Source organism: Lepisma saccharinum, chromosome 7, assembly GCF_977018435.1.
Source record: "Lepisma saccharinum chromosome 7, izLepSacc3.1, whole genome shotgun sequence".
NCBI lineage: Eukaryota > Metazoa > Arthropoda > Insecta > Zygentoma > Lepismatidae > Lepisma > Lepisma saccharinum.
Genome location: NC_139235.1, coordinates 90,248,286 through 90,267,690, shown reverse-complemented (window position 1 = coordinate 90,267,690; position 19,405 = coordinate 90,248,286). Strand labels below are relative to the sequence as shown.

General features: G+C 38.1%; 2 protein-coding genes across 3 annotated transcripts in view; one reads left to right on the top strand and one right to left on the bottom strand.

Moving 5' to 3' along the window:
* The first annotated feature begins 1,004 nt into the window (after positions 1–1,004).
* The window catches only part of LOC145990005 (peroxisomal acyl-coenzyme A oxidase 3-like), a 53,457-nt gene continuing 35,056 nt past the window's right edge, over positions 1,005–19,405 (top strand). The window contains exons 1-3 of one of the 2 annotated variants that reach the window (XM_083125590.1): positions 1,005–1,093; positions 13,224–13,387; positions 17,715–17,873. In XM_083125590.1, coding sequence (XP_082981716.1) covers positions 13,253–13,387; positions 17,715–17,873 — 294 coding nt within the window. In that variant the 5' untranslated portion in view covers positions 1,005–1,093; positions 13,224–13,252. Of the gene's footprint in view, positions 1,094–6,657; positions 6,761–13,223; positions 13,388–17,714; positions 17,874–19,405 lie in introns of those variants that run through there. The other variant, XM_083125589.1, reaches the window with a different exon arrangement.
* LOC145990557 (uncharacterized) lies at positions 9,615–11,642 on the bottom strand. The gene is made up of 2 exons (XM_083126249.1): positions 10,743–11,642; positions 9,615–10,355 (listed from the first exon to the last, which is right to left on the bottom strand). The coding sequence occupies exons 1-2, from the start codon at positions 11,640–11,642 to the stop codon at positions 9,615–9,617; spliced, it is 1,641 nt and encodes a 546-aa protein (XP_082982375.1).

Here is a 19,405-nt window from a genome sequence, read left to right as displayed (position 1 = left end):
TTTTTCAGAAAATGCATTTTATTGTTTAAAAGTCTAGAGTGTGCGTCAAATCTCCTGCATATGGCCTTGAACGGCTGAACAGCACCAGCGAATAACAGACGTGCGGCGTTGCCTAGTTCCCTGACAAGGCATTTCGCTCAACCACGCTCTCTTTTCCATGTGAGATTTCGACATGGCACCGCTGCAGTGCGCTGCTATTGGCTATCGCCATATGCAGGAGATTTGACGCGCACTCTGGTGTGCTATTTATCATGGAATTTGCATTATGTACAGGGTGTCCGGATTGTAACTGACAGTTTTTTTTTAAATTACACTTCAACAACCCGACCTTTTTGTTATAACAAAGCATTGTAAAAGCAATAGTACATTTGTGAGTTTGATTCAGCAAATTTTCATAGATATACAACTATAGATCGACCACAAGGAAAAGACCTTGGGACGAAAAGTCCTCGCGCAGCTTTCTCTTGTTCCCTCCACCTCGGGCCATAAGGAAGCATGGTCCACTCTCCCCCTCCCCTACTCGCGGGGGTATGGTGCACAGGAATCGCGGGTCTGCGCAAGTTGTTTTGCTCGTGGTTCCACTATAGTGATCGCTCAAGTAAAAATGGTCATGGAAAAGCACATGTGTGCAACTATGCAGAGACAAATATAGGCAGTTGGAGGGACCCACCCCTTGACAACCTTCCTAAAGACAACATACGTATATTTTGCATAAAGGACATGAAAGATAATGTACGCAGACAAGACAACAAACAAATGTCAGCTGCCTCGTAATGCTTTCAAGCCAATTTCTTATCTGCTTTTCATATTGGGAGATAGGTCGGTAGGCAATTTTATAATCTATAGACCTTTAGTCAGTATTGATGTTACTCATGGACACAAATCAAAATACGTTACAAAGGTACTTTGACTGCCCATTGCAAACACGAAGAATTACATCCTGAAGATAAAAGATAAATGAAAAAGTTATATCATCTATGGTTATATATCCGTTCTTTGAACTGTTGGCTTCATTTTGCTTTGTACTGTGTTTGTGGTCAATTTGGACACTGTGAACTCGATATTCTCTAATTCTGAAGCACCGAAAGATTAGGTAGGTCCCAGTAAAGAACATTTCAAAAATATAATTTAACCATGAATGAATGTAGGGAGGTCAGGCCGTTGTCAGCGGTAGAATATAAATGCATGATATTGTGACCTCGTTAATTTATTTCGCTCCAGTGCATATTAATGCATGCCTCCACAATGGCGTAGTGGCATCGTCGTCGCCTTGTAATAAAGGTCAAGGGATCCCGGATTCGATACCCGGTGGAAGCGCATAGTGATTCGGATCCCACTTTAAATTGTATGTCCAGTCCCGAATAGCCTTACTGTGTAAAAAGTGGACTTAAAACACCAACTCAATCAATCAAAAATCCTTTAAACAAATATGGAGTTCTATTACAATAAAAGTTATAAACAAAGCATAATTAATGTATAAAGTTTAAGCACTAGGTTGCCAAAATACATCACGACTTTCTCCATGAGCAGGTTTAGGATCCATTAAGCCAGTGTACATGATACACTGAAAGCAGGGTTGGCAAAATTTGTGTTTTTTTTAAAAAGAACAAAACAAACTGTTTTTTTGTTTAAAACATGTTTTTTTGTTTAAAACATAGTTTTAAAAATGAGTTTAAAAAAACATGTTTTAAACATGTGTTTTAAACAAAAGAAAGTCAACTTTTCCCAGTAAATTATAGTTAAAGTCGTTAAAGAAAAAAATAGGGGTGTGCGGAATCCCGAAGAGTCGGGACCGGGATCTGGAAAAAAAATTTCCGACTTTTCGGGTTCCCGAGCAGTTAGTTTTTGTACCAGAAGTGTAAAACAAGTACTTAAGATAAAAATTACGTGTAGAATTCGAGATTTTTAGAGCTTCGGGAAATTTCGATCATTTCCCGTCCAGAAAATTTCCTGACTTTGTCGGGAAATGGCGAATATTTCCCGTCCCGAATGTCGTGATTTAAAAAAATTTCCTGTCCTGATCCCGTCCCGACCAAAAACATTCAGTCTCGCACACCTATAGAAAAAATACTTATTTTTATGAAACTATATTACTGAAGTACAGTGGCTGCAAGGACAGTTTATATCCCTTTGGAGATAAGGTTTATCATACTGCAGGGAAAAGATGTGCGGGACAGAATTGTTTGGGTCGGAATGGGAAATTCTTTAAATCCCGACATTCGGGACGGGATATGTTCGAAATTTCCCGAAGCCCTTGTAATCTCGAATTCTACACGTAATTTTCATCTTAAGTGTTTGTTTTTGCACTTCTGGTACAAAAACTAACAATTTCCGATACGTTCCAGACACATTTACTTTGAAGAAAATGTCCAGAATTGACGACTTTTTAAAATGAGCATTCTGTATTTCCCTACTGCTTGGGACCCCGAAAAGTGGGGATTGGGACGGGAATTTCTTTTCCCGATCCCGGTACCGACTCTTCGGGATCCCGCACACCTCTACTGAGGGACAAAAGTAGGGGGTAATAGCCCCCATTTTCCGCCACTGCTGAACTAACTTAGATTAGGATTCATATTCATCTAAATTTCAAGAAACTAAATATTATAGAATTACTATCTTCGTCGTGGAAAAATCAGTGTGAAATATTTCCTGCTGCCTGAACAGTTTATATAGGAGAAAACAACCTGCAGTGTCATAATAGATTCACCAGATCAATTTATCTATCCAAAGTACAAAATTGTGTTACCAAAAGTAAGCGTCTGCGCTATATTCAGTTATACAAACGAATGAATCCTATCGCAAGAGAAAAAAAAAATCACATCATCATCAAAATCACGCATTGTGTATTCAGATACTTCCACCAGTCTCAAACTTACAGGACGGTACGAAACAAAGAACTGAGAAGTTTCCATTTCTACAGTAAAGTACGGGCCCTTCTTGTCGCAATACAGTTTTTCTACCTTGTGCATACATAGCTAGCCTGCCTAACCAACGTAGCCCGTGATGTCAGAACATAAGGTTGGTCAAGTGTTGTGAGATAAGTGAGACCCGTAAAGCCCGGATTAATTGACACTGATTCATGGCCGCGTGCACCAACGCCGATTATTTCGAAGTTCAGATGAACGAGATCAATTTTAATCCACTCTAAATGAACTTGGTTTAAAGATTTGCATTGCACCAACGAAAAACGACGTTCACGAGATTCCGTTCAAATGATCCGAGATTAATTTGTAAGGCTATACCTGATTGGTTGTCTAAAACAAATGACAATCGAGAACCCCACCGAGTAGTGTGGTGTGTTAAAGTATCAACGTGTAAGAGAAGAAAGTATTTCGGGCCGCAAACTTATCTGAATTTGAGAAATGTACTGATCAACCTTGTCGACGAGTACAAGGATGTAGTGGAGTGTAAAGAAATAATAATCTTAAAAAATAACTGACGGCACAAGACAAAACGATAAGGAGAAAGCATGGAACCTTCTTCTACGAGACTTCAATGCCTTACGAAATTCATTCGCGAGAGAACAGCGTATACTGAAACTCGCCCGCTCAATAAAGATATATTATTATTATTATTATTACTGTACTGTGGTAAGTATTTGAATTTTTCATTTCTTAATTCTTATATATTTATATTCTCGTGTCGTGTAAATAGTCAGTAACATATATTTTCGTAAATTTATACAATCATATTACCAACACCATGTAGCAATATCGTAATATTGCTCTGTTCTAATTTACCTTGCACTTGCACATGTTTTGTGTTCTGGGATAGAAAGTACAGTATTTAGAAACATTTCGACTTTGCCCAGAGAACCACAAATTATTATTATTATTTTGCCAGTTTTTAGTTTACTTTACACATTTCTCGAATTATCAGCATTGTACATCCAACATCTCTAGCGTTTGCACGCCCTCGATATCACTTTCCGCTCTTTTTATATTCAAAAACAACTGCCTGCAGTCGAAGCGTCAGTATTGTGAACCAGGATCAGACACCAAAACGGTGGCGAATGGCCGATCAGAAGATAAACTCGTTTTGATGTTCCTAGATCGCGATCAAGTGTTAAACCGTCTTCTGGCCGAGTGCACCAACGCCGATTATTTCGAAGTTCAGATGAGCGGGATCAATTTTGATCCACTCTAAATGAACTTGGTTTAAAGATTTGCATTGCACCAACGAAAAACGACGTTCAAGAGATTCCGTTCAAATGATCCGAGATTAATTTGTAAGGCTATACCTGATTGGTTGGCTAAAATAAATGACAATCAAGAACCCCACCGAACAGTGTGATGTGTTAAAGTATCAACGTGTAGGAGAAGAAAGTAATTCGGGCCGCAAACTTATCTGAATTTGAGAAATGTACTGATCAACCTTGTCGACGAGTACAAGGATGTAGTAGGGTGTAAAGAAATAATAATCTTAAAAAAGAACTGACGGCATAAGACAAAAGAATAAGGAGAAAGCATGGAACCTTCTTCTACGGGACTTCAATGCCTTACGAAATGCATTCGCGAGAGAACAGCGTACGCTGAAACTCGCCCGCTCAATAAAGATATTTTATTATTATTATTACTGTATTGTGGTAAGTATTTGAATTTTTCATTTCTTAATTCTTATATATTTATATTGTCATGTCGTGTAGCAACACCATGTAGCAATATCGTAAAATTGCTCTGTTCTAATTTACCTTGTACTTGCACATGTTTTGTGTTCTGGGATAGAAAGTACAGTATTTAGAAACATTTCGACTTTGCACCACAGAACCACAAATTATTATTATTATTATTATTTTGGCAGTTTTTAGTTTACTTTACACAACTCTCGAATTATCAGCATTGTACATCCAACATCTCTAGCGTTTGCACGCCCTCGATATCACTTTCCGCTCTTTTTATATTCAAAAACAACTGCCTGCGGTCGAAGCGTCAGTATCGTGAACCAGGATCGGCCCCCAAAACGGTGGCGAATGGCCGTTCAGAAGATAAACTCGTTTTGATGTTCCTAGATCGCGATCAAGTGTTGAACCGTCTTCGTGCAATGGAATTTTCCAGTGATCCTTTCCCGATCCGAGTTTAAAATTTGATCTTCGTTCGTGCACACGGCCAGCGTGCAATGGAATTTTCCAGTGATCCTTTCCCGATCCGAGTTTAATATTTGATCTTCGTTCGTGCACACGGCCATCAATGAAAAGACAGGGTTGCCAAACAAAAAAAATTATCACAGACTATAAAATATCAAGTACCAAAATGTGTTTTAAACACTTCTAAAAAAACATGTTTAAAGCCCCTATCACACGGAACTGGATTTCTAGTTAGAATGCTCTAGTTGACGCTGGACTGGCTACCCATTTGCTAGTTTTCGCCTCACACGGTACTTGTTATACCGTACTTGTCGATAGTCTTTCGTTCCCATAATGGCGGCCGCGCGAGATGTAAACAACGTATCACTTCACACTTTTAAAATACGATAACTATCCAACCGAGAGGAATATCGCATCGCATTAAATGGTTTTAGGTAGAGAACAACGGCGCTGATAAAATACATACTTTACAACGTTTACTATACACGTATGGAAGAATATTTTAGCTTTTTCAATTGTAAACATGCCTTTCGTGTTGTATGCACTCAGAAGCCACAGACAAAAAAAGGCTACTTTACAAACTCACAGAATATCTTCACATGGCCAAACTTTGCTCTGATTGGCTGTTCCACAGAATCTAGTCGAAGAAGTTAGTAGCAATTAGAACATGTCCTATTCCTCAAAACCAGTCAAGCAGTCAGCCAGGCGGCCATGATTACTAGCCAGAAAGTCAGTTCATCGCCAACTAGGGCATTCCAACTAGAAATCCAGTTCCGTGTGATAGGGGCTTAAAACAGATTGTTTTAAACGTTTAAAACATTTGTAAAAAAAACAAAGCCGTGTGTTTTAAACGTTTAAAACAAAGTGTTTTAAACACTTTTGTTTTAAACATGCCAACCCTGACTGAAAGCCAAAATAAAAATATTTTATGCTTAATAGGAGTGTAAAGGGGTTTGTTACTATTAGATTCTTTATTTTAGATATAATCAGTGTTCGAATTGAAGAAAACGCAGAAAGGGGGGCCTTCAGAACTAGTGATCAATGGCGGTCAGTGGACCAACTCCCATTTTTGCCATCCAATCGCCGCTACTGATATCAATATATAAATGATGTGTTGCAGCATGGTGTCCTTCTTGTAGCCTCACAGAAAATGTCCCTGTAGGTAGAGTTGAAAATTATTCGGAAAAAGGCTTTTCTGGGGTTGGGGGAATCAGTTTTTTCCGCGGCTATTTGTTGGTCTTCTCATAGGTCTTCTAGCTTCTGTGTCCTTGGGCCTAAAGTGTCCCTTATCCCTTATTGCACAGCGCGCTACCAACCTTGCTTTCTTATGTCACCGCGGAATGCTTTCATCACAAGAAATGTTTCATTGTTATGCTAAACAGGTTTAGCATAAACCTAAGTTATAAGGTTAGGCTTGTTAGGTTTAGTTTTCTTTGCAACCTAACAACGTAAGCATATTACGTAGCCGGCCTTTTACATCTGACGTCAGAACATAGAGTTGATAGTGCGTTGTGCGATAAAGGAGACTCCTTGAAACCGAATGTGATTGCTGATTATTTGCAACCGGAAGTGTCTTAAGGACCGCCCACCACGTGCAATTTGTTGTTCCGGCGGTCTCTCTCTCAGTACATGATAAAGCAATTAAATGTGTTTCAGAAGATACTGAACTTGTATTAGGTATGTGTTAAGTTTGCTGAAAATTAATTATAATAACACATTTTGTGTTGTGAACGTAGCCAAATAAAAAAAAATTATTATTTTTGGAGTTTATGGGAAAAATACTGTGCATTGAAATATTTACAAAATCTTATGTAATTGCAAGCTGCAAATTACTACCACACTTCTATCCACTATATTTATATAGCTTCTACCCACTATATTTATATAGCTTCTACCAATACCTGCTCGTAAATTTCCGTCAAAAGGAAAATGTCCCTATTGCGTTATTCTGAACTTCATGAAACATTTGCAAAGGGAAAGTGAAGCGACTTCGATAACAGCATGCATGTGTGAACCGTGCAAAGTACAAGGGTTAAAATTGTGAATATCTTCCATGATGATTGAAGTTTTTGACAATGCTTAAAATTTATTAATCTTATGAGACGTTTATAGTTTGGAGGTACCGAAATGTACCTGTCAACGGTCGCAATGAAAATAAACATGTATATCACATGCTGAACAGAAATTAGGCTATATTAAATTATTTTAAGCTAGAGAAACCATACAAAGGGCCAATGATCAAGTGCACATCATTGAAAAATGTTATTTTATTTAATCGCTAAAGTTGGATGGTTTATACAACATAAAAATTGTTTCAAGACTTGTAGACCCCTAATAACAAACATACTTGGCCCAAAGTATGGCCTATGTAAGTGAACCTCCTCATATCCTGTATGCAGAGGTTTATCCAGATTTTATACATTCTGGGGAGGAATACAAGTGTGATTTTAGAGGGGTGTGATGGTAAATTTAGCAACAAAATGGCCATAGTAGTTGATTTCATAAACCATACCCATCTTGTGTACAGCAGTAGTCAGACTTGTTCTGGTAGGGTTCTCTTTTTCAGGCAGTAATTTTGTCATCTATCACCAAGACACCCTATTCATACTGATATCATAGTTTTATTTCTGTCATGGTTGAGTGCATTGCATGTCTTCATGAAATCTGACATTTCACAAAATTTGGAAGGAGTCCTCTTACGACTAGTGGTAAAATATGGATTACCGTTTTAATCTCCGAGAAATGTCTCAATTTTGTTTATTTTCTTCTTTTTCACATTGGTACTTACATATTCTGCATTGCTGAGGCTTCATGAAGGTGTCATTTGGCTTTTTTAACACAAATAATCTCAATTTTCCACATATCGAGTAATTTTTGTTTGTTAGTTTTCGCTTGTGTTACACGCAATATGGCAGAGAAATCTTGACTAGCTTTGTCGATGATCAGTGGTTATGCAGTGTTGCAACCTTCCTCATTGAAAAATACCTACTTTCGTTTTACTGATTTTGTATTTTTTTCCAGGTTCGAAAACCCCATGAACCATGCACGGATAGCCCCACACACCATTCACAAATAGCCCCACGAATCATGCATGTAGCCCCACACACCATTCATAAATAGCCTCACAAACCATGCACGGGAAGGTTAGATTAGGCAAACATAGTTAAAATTGTCATTCAACATCAGAAAAATTCAAGATAATTCTGCAACACTTACACAGTTACAAAACCACATGGTTAGAAACACTGCATGGACGTTACTTCATCAAACGCAAGGAAGATTTGTTTCACGTAGTAGAAGGACATAGACACAACTGCTTTTGTGCATCGGAGAGACATTAATCTTGAAATATACATGATTTACCGGCCAAATAAATTAAACGATGGGGAAAAACACTTCCACGACCTTTGAAAAGTCTACGGAAAGTTAGTTCGGTAAGTACTTTCTCCTGTAAATTTGAAGAAATAAGTTTCTCAGAGATGAAAACTATACCAATGAGGATCCAAACTACTACACAGGAGAATTTCACTGGTTGACCCTTCTGTCTACCACAAGGGCCAAGATTTCAAGATTACCAACAAAGAATGTGTACATAAAACATAGCTACATAGAATTTGCACCAAAAAATACTTCTTCTTCTTCTTCTCTTCCATTCCCTTATGCCGTTAAGCGTCGGGTACCTCGTTCTGTCCATCTCATCCACTCCGTCCGGTCTCGACTCATTCTTCTCATTTCGTTCTTAGTTTTTCCATATTTTAATCCTATCTTTTCTATTCTATCTTCCCATGTATTTCTTGGCCTGCCTCTTTCTACTCTACCCTCAACCCTCATCTCCATCACTTGCTTGGCTTTCCTATCTCATTCTATTTACATGTCCATACCACTTCAGCTGGCATTCCTCTACTACTTCAGTCATTGTCTTCTTTTGTTTTACCTCTTCTCTTATTCTTTCATTTCTTATTCTGTCTCTTCGAGTTTTCCCCACTGTTCTTCTAAGATATTTCATCTCTATTGCTTGAAATTTACTTAGATGTTTATCTTGGAGTGCTAAGCTTTCTGTGCCATAGCCCATGATGGGAACTACAATTGAGTTGTAGAGTTGCATTTTTGTTTTTGTGCTGATCTCTCTTTTTCCCACTAAAGTATTACTCATTTGATAATATGCTGATGCTGCCTTCTTTGTCCTATTCATTATCTCTTGATCAATTTTCCCATTGCTACTTTTGATAGTTCCTAAGTATTCATATGTTTCTACTTTCTCTAGTTGTTTCCCTTCACATATTATATTCAGGGCTTCATTTTCCTTGTCCTCTTTAGTCACCCGCATGATCTTACTCTTTTCTATATTAATCTCCATGCCTTTCCTTTTAAGTTCTTCGTACCATTCTTCCACTGCTTGCTGAAGTCTCTCAGGTGTATCTGATATCAGTACGATATCATCGGCATATAATAGTGCTTGGATATATACTGGCCTTAATCTCCACATACCTATCTTCGTTCTGTGTGTTCGTCGTTTGCATATATTAGCAATTTAGTCTAAAAAGACGTTAAATAGGATTGGACTGAGGCTGTCTCCTTGTTTTATGCCTTTCTCAGTGTCAAATTCACCTGAGTGTTCGCCATCTACTCTAATTGTTCCTACAGGATTATTATATACAATTTTTATTGCATTCAATAATCTTACTGGTACTTTCTTTGCCTCCAATGCTTCCCATACATATTGCCTAGGAACTGAATCAAAAGCAGCTTTTAGGTCTATAAAAGCTAGATATGTGTCCTTGTTCTTGACAATTCTTTTTTCCATAATCGTTCTTATAGTATATATATGATCTTGTGTTTGCCTTTTAGGGCGGAATGCTGCCTGCTCCTCCTCCATGTCTTCCTCCACCACTTTTCCGAGACGTCTTTCTAGTATCCTTGTGTATAATTTATAAGCGACTGATGAGAGGCATATTGCTCTGTAGTTATTACAGTCATAGCTACTGCCCTTCTTATGTAGTGGGATAATGATATTTTTCCTCCATTCATTTGGTATTTTGTTTTCCTTCCATATTCTTTGAAACATCTTGGTTAAATTCTTAACTACTTCCATACCTCCATATTTTATTAATTCTGGATTTATTCCATCTGATCCTGCTGCTTTTCCCGTCTTCATCAGTTCTATTGCTATTTGTATTTCATCTTCCTTTATTTCCCCTTCTATATCTGAGTCTTGTACCTCCATGTATGGTCCATATATCACCCCTACCTCCTCTGGGTTATTATTTTCTTTCTGGAATTTTTCACCATAGTGTTTCCGCCATACATCCAACACATCCTTTTTTTCTGTGATCAATTTATCTCCATCTTTAATGGTTCTTATTGTTTTTCCATATTTTCCTCTCAAGTTCTTTACAACTTTCCAAAATTGCCTTGTATTCTTTTCTCTAGCTTTTTCTTCAACCATATTTCCAAATTTTTCCCAGGATGTTATTTTAGCTTCCTTCACTATTTCCTTGACTTCATTTCTTTTTTCAATGTATTTCCTTCTATGTTCTTCTGTCTGAGACATAATATATTTTTTCCATGCTTCCTTTTTGTTTTTTACTTTTTGTTTTACTTCTTCATTCCACCAAGATGTTTTCTTTTTTCTTGTATCTACTATTTTCTTTCCGCATACTACTTCTGCAGCTTTTATGAGTGCCTTTTTAATTCTCTTCCATATTTCTTCTATCTCTAGTTGTTCTACATCTGGTCCTTCTGTCAGTCTGGCTGTTACCTGTTCTTTATACTCTTCCTTCTTTTCTTTTTTCTGTAACTCATTTATCTTAATTGTTTGGTATTTTTTCATTCTGGGCTTTGGTGGTCTCGTGAAGCGTGTGTCCACTATTAGTAATCTATGGTCTGTACCCAGTTCAGCACCTCTTATAACTTTAACATCCATTATGTTTCTCCTAATACTACTGGTATATATTATGTAGTCTATTATGCTTTTAGCATTTCTTCCTTCAGCCTGGAAGGTTATTTTATGTGCCTCCTTATGTGGGAAGAAGGAGTTTCCAAGAAGCAACTGATTTTCTACACAAAACTCCAGTAATCTCTTGCCATTCTCATTCAATGTCTTTTCTCCTCCCGTAGCTTTACCTGTTCTTGCATTTAAGTCTCCCACTATCATTACATACCGTCCCTCCATTACTTCTTTATCTACTGTCCTCTGGAGTTGTACATAAAATTCTTCCTTATCAAGCACAGAGGCATCTTCTGTTGGTGCATATACTTGGATATATGATATTTTATATTCTATATCAAATTTAACTACAATTATTCTTGAGTTAACTGGTTCCCAGCCACTGACCTTTGTTTCATATTGCTGACTTGTTACAATTCCTACCCCTTCTTTTGCTCTTCTGCCCTGTCCAACACCTGAATATCTCAAGGTATATCCCTCCTCAAGCCTTTGTATGCCATTTCCTTTCTTTCTTACTTCACTAATTCCCATTACGTTTTTCTTACGTATCTTCATTTCCTGTACTAATTCAACTTCTTTTCCTAATATAGTTTTAATGTTCCATGTTCCCATTCTCGTTTTCCTTTTCCAGTCCGGTCGTTGTTGTGTTGATCTGTCCATTCCGAGGCTCCTGTTTTTTCTCTGAATCCGTTAATACCCTTGTGTGGGGGATTGGCCCAACGCAGGGTGGATTTATTTAGGGTTTACTCCCCTAGGGCAGTTGGCTTTACCATGCCTTTTGAGTCTGCCCCACCCTTGGTTTTCTGTCAGGGTATCCTTCCCTTAGCCTTTGGAGATCCCTCCCCTCCCTGCAAGGCAGCAGGGGCAGTGCTTATTTAATGGCGGCACATCCTCACCATGTCACAGTGCTGTCAATGGGCTTTTCTGGGTTTTAATGAGGATGGTCCTGCCACAAACCAAGCCCCCAGACCCTGTTAGCACTGCCGCCTCGGTCCGGGACTGCTTATTTGGCCCAAAAAATACACAAATTTAAAAACTCATACATATCACCAAAACTTATTAACCCCTTCCCTGTGGCGACCTTGCAAAAAGAAATTATATATAGATGCAACCACAAATTTGCTTCATTGTAAATAATGAAATAAAACTATAAAAAGACTTTCTGCAAAATGAAGCTAAGGTAAACAATCTATATACAGATTCTGTAGCAAATAAACATTCCATACTAGGTGAGGTTAAAGCTAAGGTTCCCCCCTGCATACAGCACCATACCATGAAGGTGCATTTATGGTATTTTGGGGTAGGGTTCCACAACATATTCTCGATCTTGTCCAAATTCGAGGTGATGTTAACAGCACCATGCTCCAGCTGCCTTTATCCTCCAGCGTTACCCTCAGGTATCCATTTATTTGAGGCTGGGTGAGACCTAGAGCCACTTTATGCATGGACAAGGCCACTAAAATTCCAACCTTAGAACACCCATCCCAAGAATCGAATCTCTGTCTTCCAAATGGCAGTCAGACACCTTACCAACTATACCACCACAGCTCTTACTCCATATTGCAATATATATATATATATAGCTTCAACAATGGATTGTTAGATAGCCAGTAGCCCACATAGGCTACTAAACCACAAAAAATTGGTGTGTCTAAAAATATTGAAATACAGTCTATATTTAGATGCTCCACAAAAAAAAAAACATTTTTTAGAGATACTGTGTATAGCTCCGCTGCAGTTAATGGTTTTAAAATGCTGTCTGGTTTATTTAAAGGTAACCAATGAACACAGATAATAAAATCAAAAATAATTCAGTAATGATCTCCTATTGTATACATATCACACTTGTTTTATCAGCAAAAGTCAGGTTTCACTTACGTACATCTGTGAGCTGAGATGAAAAAAAGAATAAAAAATCTCGTGTCTTTGAAGGAACATCTTATTTATCAAGTTGATGATCAAGGTCTTGTTGATTCTCCTTGAATTTCTTCATGAAATGAGATAGATCACAAGTTGATGTGATCTATCTCACTTCATGAAGAAACTCAAGGAGAATCAACAAGATCTTTGTCTTGTTTTTTTTTTCATTTCAGCTCAGTAATGTAAGTAAAACTTGAGTTTTATTTTCATGTACCTGAATTGTGTACAATAATCTTCCACATTTTCATTGTGAAAGTAATTACTTTATTTCAGGTATTTGATATATCATTGACGTAATTACAATGATGTCCGAGGAACAATTGCCATTAGTGGAAGATTTTCCAGCAGGTCCTCTGGATGCTTATCGGAAACAGGCTTCATTTGATTGGAAGAAACTTAGGGTGTTTATGGAAGATGAAGAGCTCTTACGATTTAAGGTATGCACTTGTACTGATACGTTTATTTTACAGCAGAAGTTGGGAAAGCGGATGGGAACTTCACGAAAGTTTCATGTTTGTATGGGCTCAGGTTCCTTTTGTTTTATTGCAATTTTTACATGGTTCGATTTCGATTTACGTCTGTTTACACATACTGCAGAGTTTTAGCGATTACTTAAGATTTCATTAAATATATGCTTTCTTGGTGAGGTTAGCAGGTCAGGTTTTGTTCTCTTAGCATTAAAATAAAGTCTCTAAATGCATTCTACTAAGTTTCTGATTTTCTTCTACATTTATTCCCACTAGTCTACGATAGTTATTTTCATTTGTCAACTGAGAATACCTTGTCCATGTGAAGCTCTCATGCTTGCGTAAGGTAATTTTTAAGTTTTTTTTCCCAACTTAAATACTTTTTTTTCGAGTCCAAACAGTGCTCATTACTTTAAGGAAGGTTCAAATTTGGTGTGACAATGATGTCCAAAATTCTATGATAAGTAGTCTTCCTGCTAAGTGAATTCGAAAAAAAAATCAACTAAGTTGGGAAATATTTGAAATTTCCCTACACTATGGAAATCGGCAAGGATGGAAAAGATTGGATTGATCTTGCCAGGAGAGGGACAGATGGAAGTCTTGTGTTGCTGCAGCCATAAACCTTTGGGTTTAAGAAGGCTATAGGGTTAGTTAGACTAATTTGTTCACACACATTGCTTAAGCAATCCAGTATTTGATAAGGATTTGATTTGTATACTACAAAATTGGTTTTTGAAAGTGAAGTTTAGATTTGTAGGAATTTTGAGAATGTGTGGCATTAATTTTTGACCTCTATTTCTGTGGTCACCCTGATCGTCATATTTAGAAAGGGAGAAGTATTACTTGGCAGTAAGTTGCATATGTTGTGGATGACTTCCCATGCTCCCAGATTCACACTGCCACTGGCAAATTTAACCTCCACCCAAATGGAACCTGCCACACATCAAATGTAATCTGTATCCTCACTTGAAACATGTGGTGTGTAGCTTTTACCAGGGGAGAACAACCTTTGGATCAACTACCACCACACCTCTGCCTAAATTCTGGACTTCACAGTCAGTGACAAGCACAATATCCCTTTCAACGACTGCTTGTGGGTAGCGAAACCTTCACCCTGAACAAGACTACTCGGTGACTTTCCCCTTTCCCAACCAATCTCTTTTTCACTCCTCATCCTCATCCCCATTCCCAACCCTCCCTTCTCACACACATCGCACCCTACCACTCACTATTTTCAAAAAATCTGGTGAGATAATCCAATTTTTTCATATTTCCTAATGCCTATATATATATATATTTGCCTTGCACTTGGCAACATTGACTTCTGTTTCTGCCATCCTATTTCTTAACACTAGAACCATGGAAGCACAACGGTCATTTTGACCACTGTTGAATTTCAAATTGCTGTTAAGACATTAATATCTCTTCGAATCATCTGAAATTCCTTTACTTTTGTTCTTTTTACGTTGAGAATATATTTTTGATTTAAAAATTTAAAAAAATAAATTTATTATGTAGTTATTCATCGAAATACCACCAACCGCGGGAGCGGTCAAAATGACAGCTTTGCATTACCCTGCATTTTTTATGCAAAGGTAAACAGATAAATGCAAACCTCCTTTCGGGAGATGTATTACAAAATTCACCTTCAAGCTACTGCCACCTGGTGTGTCATTTATTAGATTTATCACTAGGTGGCAGCAGCTTACAGGTGAATTTTCAATCTCTTTGTTTGAGCCGAATAGGGAGTTGCGAAATTTAGCAAGCACTGTCTTTTTTTGTAGTCTGTTCTTTTTCTCGCACACGTGAGTGATTATTGTGCTTTAAAAATGGCTGAACGTGGACTATCAGTTGAAGATATATCAAAGTATTTAGACTCAATTCAGGACATAGATACCGACAATTCTGATGGAGGTGAAAGTGAAGAGGATCCCGATTTTGTTCCACTAGAACAAGACATTGAATCGAACTATTCATCAGAAGATGATGAAAACGAAGCAGCATCTGTTTCTACAGTTCAACGGGGAGCAAAAAGGAAAACCACAGTATCTCCAGGTGGGTCTCCTTTTCTATGGAAGCTAATGGACTGTAATTGATGCCGATGTAAATGTTCCTGGTAGGCATCCAGCACATAATGTTTTACAAGAAAAGCCTGGCCTGTCAGGATTTGCTAAACGAAATATCCTTGAAGGAAAGGTTTCAAGTGCATGGCATCTTTTTGTGAATGAGAGGATGCTTCGTCATATAAAATCCTGCACTGAAGAAGAAGCTCATCGTCAAACTGGAGGAAATGACTGGTCTATTACATTACAGGAACTTGATTCATTTATCGCAATTTTGTATGCTCACGGAACACATTGTGCAAAAAGTCTTGAATTAGACAGTTTGTGGGACAGTTCCTGGGCACCACCATTTTTTCGTGAAACCATGGCCTGGGGACAGATTGCGTGAAATAATGCGATATCTGCACTTTGATCATAAAACAACAAGGTCCGAACGCATAAAAAGTGACAAGTTTGCGCATGTGTCCGAAATATGGAATTGTTTCATTGAAAATTGTGGCAGAAATTACATACCAGGAGCATACATCACTGTAGATGAACAGCTATTTCCTACAAAAGTTAGGTGTAGATTTGTGCAATACATGGCAAATAAACCAGACAAGTTTGGAATTAAATTCTGGCTTGCAGTTGATGTCGACAGTAAGTTCCTGATAAATGGTTTCAGTTATTTTGGTAAAGATGAAGATTGCCCAGCAGATCAGCCTGTTGCAGAATATGTTGTACTTTGCTTGATGGAACCCTTTGTAGAAAAAGGAAGAAATGTCACAACAGATAATTTCTTTACATCAAGGAAACTCGCTGAAACCCTGAAAGCTAAGAACAGTACCTTGGTAGGAACAATAAGACGTTCAGAAAAAGAAGTGCCTCAGCAGGTAAAATCATCTCGTCTAGAACATTATTCTACAGTACTTCTGAATAGTGCTGACAGCACACTCACTATGTACCAAGGAAAAAGAAACAAAAATGTTCTAATTCTCAGTTCCATACATTCAAACATGTGTATTGGTGGTGGTGTAAAGAAACTCCCTGAAACTGTCAGCTTTTACAACAGCACAAAGTTTGGTGTAGATGTAGTCGATCAGATGGCTCGTAAATTTTCCATAAAAGCAGCATCGCAAAGATGGCCAGTTCATGTATTCTACAACATTTTGGACCTAGCCACTCTCAATCCATATATTTTGTACAAGAGTACAACTGGCGAAAATTTTGGTTGTCACTTGTTTTTGATGAAACTTTCTGAAGAACTCAGAGAAGGAAGCAGCAGAATCCCACAGCCCAATCTACAGATTGTCTCCTATGAGCCTCCAGGAAAACAACAGCGTTGACAGTGCCAAACATCCAAATGCAGAAACAAGACAGGAGACTTTTGTGAGCAGTGTGGAAAAGCAGTATGTGGAAAATGTGTAAAAGTTGTTAAAAAATACTGCACCAATTGCATTGCAGATGATGCCAAATAAGTAAATATATTGTTATTGCATGAAATAATTTTAATTTTTATTTGTATTCATGTTTGTGAAAACAAGAATGGGGTATGTATTCATTTCTGTGAAATTTAAAGATGTGTACTGAAACAATTAAAAAAAAATATTAAACAAAACTATAAATATAACCCACTTTTTTCATGGCAGTCAATTTGACCGCTGTCGCAGTTCTAGTTATAAAAAAAGCCGGCGGTTCTAGTGTTAAATCGAAGATACAGACTGGATGTCAAAATTTAAACATTTCAAGTGTCTATATAATAAATAATAACCCATAGCTCGACAGCCCTTGAATGACCTAGGCTGATCTCCCGACTGCCAGTCTCCCTCCTATAATTCTGCCTAGAGGTGTGGAGATCTTCAACCAGTAATGGGGTGACGTGTGGTTAGTACGTCGAACCCCCAGCCGTTATAGGAGATTTCCAAGACTGGGTTACGTTACTCACTCGTAGCTCCGAATTTCATCATGATGGTGGGTTGTCACCAGTTCTATACACAGGCTGAGAACCCAGTAGGACTGGAATCCATGCTGTCCTGCAGTCAGAACCCAAAGCAGATGGTATGGCTACGGAGGAGGACTTTTTCCAGTGTCTTCTGAATATTTTCTATTTCCTTCTCATTTGCTATTAATTCCTTCTTCCTCTCCTTCCTGTCTTTCACTATGTATGTATTTGTAATGTTTTTGTGTTTCAGTGGAGTCATCAAATTAATCTTGAAAACTAAGTACCTTAAGTGAACATTGTTTATTTTTTCCAGATGAAAATTTGGAAGACATTGGAGTCTGACCCTTTATTCCAGCATCAACCAAAATCACTGACCCTAGATGAGTTTAGGCACCTGACAACTAGGAGGTTCCATAGGATAAAGGATTATGATTTTCTTCCCCCAAACGAAGGGATTAGTGATATGAGGAAGGTAAGATGTTGAAACTTTTGGTTTAGTGGCGCAGTGAGTTATTCATATTTGCATTTGGAAACAATGAGTGTTTTTAAAAATGAAAAATGTTTACTTACGTTATGTGAGTATGTTCCATCCTAAAAAAGCAATGTTTTGGGATTCTTACTGCCCCCTTCTTCAGGCTTTGCCTTGGCATGTATCAGTACTCCATGCCACATCAATTTACATCGAACAAGGAATAGGGTAAAAGGGTTCAATTGGTAAAAGTTTCATTTAGGCATGGGCAAGTTTTTAACAATTCTTTTACCAATTGAACCCTTTTACCCTATTCCTTCGACGTAAATTGACGTGGCATGGAGTACTGATACATGCCAAGGAAAAGCCTGAAGAAGGGGGCAGTAAGACCCCCGAAACGTAGCTTTTTAGGACTGAACATACTCACATTAGGCAGTGAGTTAGGGCTGTGTCATGAAGCCGTAACGTGAGATCGAACCAGGAACCTTGACCATCCTGGTGGGTGATGTAACTCGAGGTATCATTCATCCTCTGTAATGTGAGCACTCACTCCTTTCAAATAGCTTGATGGTAATGTGCGAGAGGTTAACTATACACACTTAGAAATGGCAAAACACAATCACTTGGATTTTACACCTTCAAATCTGGATCAAACATGGTTGAAAGAGGATAATACCTGTCTATGACCGACGATGAAGATCCTTGCAGAGAAGCTCTTAGAGTAAGCCTGTACTGGATCGCTCAATCTCTCCTGTTGCTTCTTGTTCTAAGATCAAAGACAAAAGACTACTCACCACCCGTTGCTCTCTATCTTATTCCTTCCTATCTTTCCCTGGTCATTGCCCTGCAATACCTGTTAATCAGCACCTTGGTTGCCAATAATCCAGGAAGGTTCGTTAATTACTGACATGACATTCCTTGAATGCCTGAGAGCGCAACGACTGGTGATTGAGTTTATGAACTCGCTTGATACAATTCTCTATTTTGAGGAGATTGATACGAAACCTCAGTGTCACCAGTGCAGACCCTAGTCAAGCTACAATTTAGGACCTCCACAATGATGTAGTGGAACCACACGCAAAAGAACCTGCACAGAACTTAACCGAGACTCCTGTACACCGTACTCCTGCATGGAGGGGAGGTGTAGAGTGAAACAAGTTTTCTTATGGCCCAAGTTGAACGGATGAAGGGGAAGGAGCACAAAGGCTGGGTGAAGGTTCTTTTGTGTGTGGTCACTCTGTAATCAAGGATTCCCAGGAGATGCATGTTTCGTTTGTTTGGATTCCATTTTAAACTTATTTCTCTTCTAGTCTACTTTATTCAAGAATAAAAACATATTTTTTTTGTTGTGACATTTCAAGAGAACACATGCTCGCTTCATCAGACATTTATTTTTAGTTTGATTAAAGATACAGTTATAACAATGGTTACAAACAGGGGCGCTTTTGGCCACTTTTGCCCCTGCACTATACTAAACCTTATATACGAGGGATAATAAACTGTCTTGCCCCCAGTTTTGGAACCCAATCGCTGCC